Raw genomic sequence first — 8,793 nt, forward strand, 5'->3', positions numbered from 1 at the left:
GGGTCGCAGCTGCCTCTGCGCGTCCTGGGGATGTACCTTTGTCGCGCGCCGGAGACGACTCGACGTCGCTGAGATCAGAGATCAAGCTCGGACAGGTCGCACGTCGCTCCTTTGACGCCGACGTGACTCACCCGTGCAGATCACATCATGACACGGTCTCGACACGCTCGGTACGACGCCTGCGACCCGTCTCGGGTCAGGTGGCACGACGCTCATCGCGCCTACCAGCGCTGCCGTACAGGTTGCCACGACGAGGTCGAGCACGCTTCTATACGCTCGCCGAGCCTTCCTTTCCATCCCATTAGGCAGCCTGGGAACGGTGGCGGTCAGAGGCAAAGCCTACGAGGGGTGGTGGAACCACATGTCACGGCTACCGCCGGCTCGACCCCACCGATAGCCTCCGAAGGCTGACTTTGCGGCACCATCATTGGACGATGTCGACGAGTTGGGTCGCTCTCGCGGTAGTCAGATGACCTCCCATGCTAGTATCATCGGCTAGGGCCGCAGGAAGCGCGGGGGAGGGCGCTGGGAGCAACACGGAGCTCCGTTGGACGTTTTCAAGATTAGCGTGTCAGAGTGAAATGGAACTAGCCTAGAGCCCCCCGTGTATACACACTGATTTAGAAAAATAACGCCACGCAGCGCCCGCCGGCGCCACCGCGCACCGGCCAAGGCCGCACCGGCCAAGGCCCAAGCCTGCGGCGCCAATGCGCAGTGCGCGCGACAACTTCCAGCCCCGCTTCGATCTGGCAGAGGCTCAGCAGCAGCGGCTGGGTTGAGCGCGAGTGTGTGCCTCGTCAGCATGTGTCTCGCCGCCGGAGTGCTGGTCACTAGTCCAGGGCCCTCACCAACAACGACATCGCCGCCATGCCCTTCCGCTAGCCCGCCGCACCAGATGTTCTACTTTGTCCACATATCAAAGGCGGGCGGATCTTCGTTCGGGAGGGCTCTCACCACCCTCTGCAGCCTCTCTGGCCGGTCGCAGCGAACTCTCTGCCCGGTGCAGCCGTGCAATCACCCATTCACCTCAACGTTGGAGAGCAGACGCGTGCCATCCACGGCCAACTCAACGTGCAATATTGTGTTCACCGAAGGCAGCATAGCGAGCCAGCAGCCCCGGATCGAGTTGCTTTGGCATCGCCAGCAGCAACAAATCAGCCATATCCTGCTGTTGCGGGAACCACTTGCCATTGTCATCTCCATGTGGGAGCATTGCCAACATGGTCGAGGGTCTCAGCTTCACCGCTACAGAAACATCTCGTTCCAGCGCTGGGTGGGTGTTTTCTCGGGCCCGGTGTCTCTGCCCTCGCAGGCGGTGACCTCAGCGAAACGCTACTGTGGCTTTGATCCACGCAACAGGCAAACTCGACTCCTAGGCGGTAGTCGCGCCACAGATCGCGATTTCGACCCATCGTTGGCGATGGATGGCACGAGGGACGGCTTCCTTGAGCTTGCGAAGCGGCGTGTCCGCGAAGCGTTGTTTGTGGGAGTGCTAGAAGAGGCGCCTGGCCTCCTCTGTCTCGTGCGTGCCCGACTTCAGCTGGAAGAATTTGACGCATGCATGGCCATGGGTGGTGGAGACGCTCTTCCCCGGGTCAACCACACTGCATCTCGGGGGAAGAAGCCCATCTTGGATGAAAACACGACCTCACAAGTGCAGTCGTTTACGGCCGCGGACCGGCTGCTCCACTCTGAGGCGCGGCAGCGCTTTCAGAACGACGTGCATGCGTGGACACGTGCTGCTGTTGCTCGGCGCTCTGGGGGGGCGCGGGGGCCCTAGAGGGTACCCATGCGGGGGGGTCCCATGGCCCGCCGCAGGCGCCCCGATTTTTCAGATTTTTTTGCCGCGATTTTTTACTAGTTTTGTGGGAATTCCGGCGCATGCCGGGCCATGCTGCATGCAATCGTGTCAAGCCTCTCGCCCGGCCGGCCGCGTGCAGACGTCGGCCTGTCTGCTGTCTGGAGTGATCTGTCGGCGGTCAGTACGACCGATCAGGTTAGAGTTTTCTTATGGATGGAGGGTCTATCTCTGTGTGTACTCCTCGAGATCTCTCCAATCTGCCCTCTCGGTTAGACCGGGTTAGATCGTGAGGAGTGATGACTGGCACGGCTCTACACCGGCACGCCCACTTACTCTGTGAAAACTCTGACCGTGGCCTTTGTGCGCAGCAGTGCCGCCCTCTCGTCCACGCCGCCGCCCTCCTCCGGCCACTCGGCCTCGCAACGCTCCTTCCCGTCGGCGGCGACACCGGGGGCGGGCGCTAGCGCGCCCTGAAAGGGCAGCAGCAAAAGCGCGCTGGAGGCTAGCGCGACCGCGGCTGGGAGGAGCGCAGCGGTCGCGTGCGCGGCATAGAGGTGGGTTGCGAGCGAGCCGACTGCGGTGCCGAGGGAGGAGAGCACGCCGAGGTAGGCAAAGGCGCGACCTGTGAGGACCCGGCCCACGGTCAAGGATGCCTCGGCAGAGCGAGGACCGGGCGCCTCTCTCAGCGAAGGCTCGCCCTGCAGCGACGGCGGCGCGGAGAGGGCACCAAGGGCGCGCAAGTGCGCATCGAGGAGCGACAGGCCGGAGAGGAGGCACACCTGACGAGCCGCGCCAAGCGAGTGGGGCGGGTATACGCGGTGCGGGCGGGACGCCCCGCAAAACGCGCCATACAAGCGACGTGCATCGGCGGCGAGCGGAGGCGGAAGGCGAGGGCGGCGCACGCGGCGGCGCTCGCAAGCCCACCGACGGCGACGGCAGCGGCACCGTAGTGCTGCGCGACACGCGGCAGGAAGAAGAGGGCGCCAATCGAGGCGAGGTTCTCGGCGAGCAGGGCTCCCGCAAACTGCGCGGCGCCCCACTCGAACCCATCGCGGAGGTACAGCGGCCACAGCACAGCGCCACTCTGCCTCGCCGCGGCAGTGGCGGCGATGGCGGCGGCGGTGGCGACAAAGACGGGAGGCCAGGAGGCGCCGCCGCTCTGGCCGCCCTTGGCCGCCCCCACCTCCTGCTTGAGCGGCGGAGCCAGCTCGGGCGCGGGCGCGAGCGACGTCGGCGTCGGCGGTGGCGGCACCGGCGCCAGCGCGCTCCTCTTGCGTCGGAGCGAGAGAGCGACCCAGCCGGCGACGCAAAAGAAAGGGCAGACGCCCATCATCACCCGGTACTGCAACTCGAGAGAGGCACCGGCGGCGGCGAGGACCGCGACGGTGGGCGGGTAGAGGCTCTTGCCAACCTGCGTGGCCAGCACCGAGCAACATCGCGGTCAGCGGAGGCCCGCCGTGATACACAGTCCCTCGCGTGCATTCGGGATCGTGGCAGAGACGGGAGAGACTACAGCGGTCAAAGTACTGATTCAGCATCTTGCAGCGTCTAGACTGGCCGTCCAGCCGGAGCAGCGACGTCTGGAATGCGACAGCGGCCACGACTTTGCGTTTCTCGTCGGGCGCGCAGTGCGAGGAGAGGTGGGACAGCACCGAGGGCAGCAACGAGGCGGCTCCGAAGCCGAGCACGAGCGATCCCGCGTAGAGCCACGCCACGCTCAGCGCGGCGGCCCGCACGGCGCAGCCCAGCGCACAGCAGAACCCGGCGGCCGCGACTGCCTCGAGCGCGCCGGCAGTGGCATCGATAAAGTGACCATACAGCGGCACCGTCAACATGCTCACCACGCTGATGATTGCGCTTATGTTACCCACCTGCTCCTGGCTCGCGCCGACTGAGAGGTAAAAGAAGGTCGTGCACGGCGCGTGAAGTGAGCCTCCGAAGACGGCAACCCATAGCAGGAGCACGGGCAGCCGAAGCACCGGCGCCGAGCAGAAGCGGGCGGCGAGGCGGCCGTTGTCGCGCAGCGACGTAAGGAACAGAGCCGCCACCATGCCGGTGCCCCCGCTTCCGCTCTGCTATTGCCGCAGCCGCTTCCACAGCTCGCTCCTGGGCAGCTGCTTTGGCGCGGGAAGAGCCGAGCAAGCAGAGTCGCCCAGCAGGAGTCCGACAGCTGTCCTGCCCCCGTTGGGGAGGGGGTGTGCAAAGAGAATTTTACCACCTGGTCGCACAACACTGGGCACGGGACTGGCTCGCACTGGCACTAACACAGGCAAAGAGAAAACATGCGACGGTGCCCCAGTATACACGGCGTCGGGATGGAAGTACGCCGAGGTCGTGCCGGATGAAGAGCAAGAACCAGAAGAGGGCCTGGTCCTCGGCGGCCGCGACAAAGCGCCAGTCGTCCCTCTCGGCGTTCGTCTTATTGATTGATGGGAAGGTAGCCGGCGGGTGTGTGCTGCGCGCACGCGAGTCATTGTCTCGTCACCGTACATTGATGAGACTTGAGAGTAAGATTGATATGTTCCCTTCAATCAATGTTCGCTGTGTGTGTGTCGCAAACTGCTACGCGAACAAAATGACGTCTACACGATACGTCTACACGATACTGCATCTCAAGGCTCAAGCACATCACCTCTCGATCACACACCTCACACGTCACCTCTCAATCCCTTCGTCCGGTCGCAGGCAGTCGCCAAAGCGGCTTGGACGAGCCTCGTTTGTCTTTGCCTTTGGTTCGCGGCGGCTCGAACATTTCAAAGAGGTTAGCGCCATCTTGTCGTTTGTAGTTGTACAAGATGCGATTGAGTTGACGGGTGTCTGGGCGGAGAGCTTCGTCGAACTCGCGGCGAATGTCAAGCACATTGAGACCTGCACGAGTTCCAAGAGCGCTCCTCACGATAGCCTCTGCACCCATCGCAGCATCTTCGTCTGTCAACGGGTCCAGTGGCAGACTGATCACCGAGACGTGCTTCCCTGTCAAGTCTATGGGCGCTTGGGTTGTTCCGTCGTCCGTGCATGCTGAATTGAAGATAAAGACCTTTGCACTCTTGTCTTTGACTTCCTTCAAAGGTCCGTCCATACCTTGTGTCAGACGATGAACATAGCCAGGGAAGAGCGACTTGTCGAGCTCTCGGGTGTCGACAAGAGTGAGGCCACAGGTTTCTTGCAGTAGCAATGGCAAGCGCCACTGATCGTAAGGCTGGCCGGTCTTGAGAGTGATCTGTATCTCGCCATTCGGATTTAGCATCGTTGCTGCTGAATCCAAGAAAGATCGAAGCAGGGATTGGTTGGACGGCACATTATCTGGACTGCTGTTTGGGACGCCGCTGTGCGGAAACGTGAAGAAAATCAAATCAATCATGCCGAGGTTGTACGTGTGCAGCTTTGTCGCATCGATCTCGTACTTGACGCCACCATCGGCCTGCGATTCAAGGTATTCCACGTGCTGTGCGCGCACGGGTACTTCCGAAGCAGTTCTGTCTTGCAGTCGTAGAATGTTGTCACGATATTGTTGTGCCCGGATTGGACGATGGATGCTTGCTGCGAGGCATCGCCGGATCCGACGCTCAGCATCCTCGTCCGCGCTGCCATTACGCATGTTGATAGAAGGTCCACACCCACGCCAGTCACAGCGTGCGCGGCTGCTGCCATTCCGCCATCGTGGCACGATCTATCCGCATCCTCAATGAAAAAGACGAGAGCGGTCGAGGGCTCTCTAGCCCGTAGCCCGATGCCGATCATCCGGCTCGCTGGGTGCGCTTCTTAGCTCCCTGGCCCTGGATGTGAGGTTGATGACTGCACTCCAAGTGCTCCAAGTCGACTTGAGACCCGAGTGACCGGTGCATGCATGCACCTCCCCGCCTGTGTCCTTTCGTGGGATATTGCTCGTGGAGCGCCTGGCGTGTAACGGTTTTCGCGGTTCAAAGTTGCAGTGACTTGGAGCACTTGGAGTGCAGTTAGCAACCTCACTCACATCCAGGCAGGGTCGGGGAGCTAAGAAGCGCACCCAGCGGGCCGGATGATCGGCATCGGGCTACGGGCTAGAGAGCCCTGATCCCTAGGGGGGGTGCGCGTTCGCGGGGAAAGGGCCGTAAAGTAAACACGGGTCTCTGAGGGTTAGTTCCGTGTACCGGGTCTCCCCTTACTTAACTGCAGAACGCCCCCTCTACTCGGAGCTAACGGACACACAACACTGTACTCCACGCACGTACACAGACAGATACGCCTCATGTGCGCCCGCCCGACTCCGGTCCCCGAGCCCCTTCTTCCGCCCGCCGGGGCGAGCCCTCGGCTCGTCCCGGTCCCTTGCTCGCCTTCCGGGCGTTACCAGACTGCCTCTGCAGTCGTTAGGGGTCCCGTACCATGCGGAATCGACCCTATCCAGTGCTCAAGTGCTCAAGTGCTATGTCTCTTCCTCGGACGAATTCGTTTTAAGTTTTCGCGCGTCCCCACGATGGTGGCTGCCCTTGGCGGCCGCCACCGTGGGAGCCGACCTGGAGATCCTCAGCGGCTGCAGCCGCCCGCGGCCGCTGCCGAAGGCACCGGTCACACGGACAGCTCGGTACGCGCGCTGCCGGCCGGTGGGCCAGGCTCTGGTGGACAGCGTGTTGGTGCCCTAGACCAACGCCAACTCCAGCAGAGCTCTCCCTGCCGGCCGCTGTGACGCGACGGCCCGAACCTCGAGTCTCCTGCTGCTGCTACGGCCCGGCCGCCAGGCACGAGGCTCGCCTCGCAGCAGCCCTCGCAGGAGCCCTCACAGCAGCCCTCGCAGTAGCCCTCGTAGCAGCCCTCGCAGCAGCCCTCGCAGCAGCCCTCGCAGCAGCCCTCGCAGCAGCCCTCGCAGCAGCCCTCGCAGCAGCCCTCGCAGCGGCCTCTTGGTCGACAGTGTTCAGTGCGGTAGGAAGCCGCCGGATATAGCTGGGCCCCGGACGTAAGCGAGCCGGGCCCGGCCGGGCCCGGCGCCCCACTTTGCAAATCGACCCGTTTCCTATCCAATATCTCCCACTCGGCCGCGGAGGCCCCAACTGAGAGCGGGGCCCGGGGGAGGGGGTCCCTACTGGTCGTGCCCACCCCTCACACGACCCCGGGCGACAGTGGGGGACCCCGCAGCAGCAAACCCGCCCCACTTACATCCGGCGGCTTCCTAGTATGGCCGTGCAAAGATAAGAATTCAACAAAGCCAAGTGTCTCGCACAGCACACAGGTTCGACACAGGTAAGAATTGGCCCGAAATCGGAATAGGACCGTGGCGTGGAGCGGTTGAGCATCCCTCCGGGGGCCCCTCTGCGCCGGGGAGGCGTTGTTGGAGGCTAGAACGCAAGCGTCCGTCGCCCTTTTCAAACTCGGGGCCCACTCCGCTAGCCTACGCTCCGACCCGAACGAATTTGGAGGGCCATGAAATTTAAGGTGTTGCTGCGCAAAAGGGGCGGGGCGCGGGCGCGCGCGGCGGGCGCCGATAGTTCTTTTTGGAGACCAGACCTTTCCGCGATGGTTCATGCTTTCTATTAATTATCTCATGCTTCATGACACGACACACGGTGGTGGAGCTGGTGTGGAGCTGTCAGCTGATCGATCCAAGCGGGTGGGGAGTGGGGGGCATGGCTGGGCATGCAGGTCCGCCACAGTCGGCCCGGCACCTCTGACGTGGTGCGGTGCCGCTGCATTCGCTGAAGAAGAGAGGTGCGACTTGATTGGAGGCACTGGAGGCGAGGCGAAGGGAGGTTGGGCCGGGCCGTGAGGGGCTGATGGCGCTGGCTAGCGCGGGGTGTGAGACGTCGTCGTCGTCGTATACTGCTGGCCCTCGCCCTCAGTTGCAGGCTCTGTGATAAGCATAAAAAAGAAAAAAATCTGTCCCGGGTCGACCATCGAGAGGCCGTTGAGCGCTCCATCCAACGAGGCGCCTCGATGGTGTCAAACGAGGAGGCTGTTATTGGGCCTGTGGCGACGGAGAAGCAGGAGCCCCTCGTTGACGAACTGTGTGCGTCGCTGTTTGACAGTTCGATGGAAGCACGGCGGACAGTTCTCGTGAGCTGCGGCGAGCTAATCTTCCAGTGCGCTCTCACCACGTCCGACCGGCGGCTCCGAAAGCTCAACGCCAGCCTGAGCAACGGGAAGGTGCCGCCGGGTGAGGCGCTGCGACAGCTGTATGATCTGGTCGGGAGCGAGGCCGTTTCCTCTGCCGCGATGGAGCTAACGTTCCCAACGCCGGACGTGCTCTCCCCTCGCGCGTCGCCTCGCAGGTCGACACTCGCCTCCCTCGGATCGCTCGAGGAGGAGGGGTCGGAGGAGGAGGACGAGGCGCAGAGTGAATCGAACATTGCGATGGACGCGTGACGGCGCCGATGGATGGCCTGTTGGGCACGCGTGCTACGTGTGTGTCGGATGACGGCTGACACGACACAGACAGACAACAAACACATATCTCTGCTGGGGGCGCGCGTAGCCGCGCCGAGACAGCCGAGCCGACCATGGCTCACTTGAGAGCGAAGAGTCAAGAGAGCGACGACCAGCGCGCACGCCTGACCCCGTGGCTGCGCCGCTGCACAGGAAGTTTTTTGGTGTGCTTTTCGTGTATTCCCGGCTGACCGCTCTTATGAAACATGCACTGAGACACTGGCTCTTATGCGCTGGCTCTTATGAGCGACACCCTTCGACCGATCGGACCAACCGACTGGCTCTGTGGCAAAGGAGATGATGGAGTGGCGAGGGATGACGAGGAGTACTCTCCGAGTCTCGCGAGTGTGCGGAGAGACGTATGTAAAGGAGAGAGAGAGCCAGCAGAGACAGCTGGTCGGCCGCCATGTGGGCCTCCGGGCCTGCTGCGGCGGCGCGGCCGGTTGAGGCCGGGCTCGGCCCGGCCCGCGACGGCTGGCCGCCGACGAGCGCGCTCGCGCTGCTCGTCAAGATGGCGGCGGTGGCGATTGCGGCGACAAAAGTTCAGGCGTACAGCGCTCAGGCGCCTGTCGTCTTTCGTCTTTTGTCGCATTTCGCAC

The 8,793-nt window shown here is 63.0% G+C and overlaps 3 protein-coding genes across 3 annotated transcripts; 1 reads left to right on the forward strand and 2 right to left on the reverse strand.

Moving 5' to 3' along the window:
• Window positions 1–1,992: 1,992 nt before the first annotated feature.
• EMIHUDRAFT_457222 (hypothetical protein) lies at window positions 1,993–2,907 on the reverse strand (the record flags this gene model as incomplete). The annotated part of the gene is made up of 3 exons (XM_005779383.1): window positions 1,993–2,423; window positions 2,499–2,580; window positions 2,649–2,907. Coding segments are annotated over 3 exons (684 nt in total), but the record flags the coding sequence as incomplete, so codon positions are not given.
• A 1,549-nt stretch (window positions 2,908–4,456) lies between these two features.
• EMIHUDRAFT_236083 (hypothetical protein) lies at window positions 4,457–5,542 on the reverse strand (the record flags this gene model as incomplete). Its single annotated transcript, XM_005779384.1, has 4 exons — window positions 4,457–4,528; window positions 4,698–4,882; window positions 4,958–5,222; window positions 5,306–5,542. The coding sequence occupies 4 exons, from the start codon at window positions 5,540–5,542 to the stop codon at window positions 4,457–4,459; spliced, it is 759 nt and encodes a 252-aa protein (XP_005779441.1).
• A 2,151-nt stretch (window positions 5,543–7,693) lies between these two features.
• On the forward strand, window positions 7,694–8,414 carry EMIHUDRAFT_366704 (hypothetical protein). The gene has a single exon (XM_005779385.1). It carries the CDS (start codon window positions 7,706–7,708, stop codon window positions 8,132–8,134), a length of 429 nt encoding a protein of 142 aa, XP_005779442.1. The 5' UTR covers window positions 7,694–7,705; the 3' UTR covers window positions 8,135–8,414.
• Window positions 8,415–8,793: the final 379 nt, after the last annotated feature.

The sequence above is a fragment of the Emiliania huxleyi genome (genome assembly GCF_000372725.1).
Source record: "Emiliania huxleyi CCMP1516 unplaced genomic scaffold EMIHUscaffold_230, whole genome shotgun sequence".
Taxonomy (NCBI): domain Eukaryota; phylum Haptophyta; order Isochrysidales; family Noelaerhabdaceae; genus Emiliania; species Emiliania huxleyi.

Bases quoted from the DNA above. Each gene is read 5' to 3' on its own strand.
- EMIHUDRAFT_366704 (XM_005779385.1), top strand. From the start codon at position 7,706: ATGGTGTCAAACGAGGAGGCTGTTATTGGGCCTGTGGCGACGGAGAAG.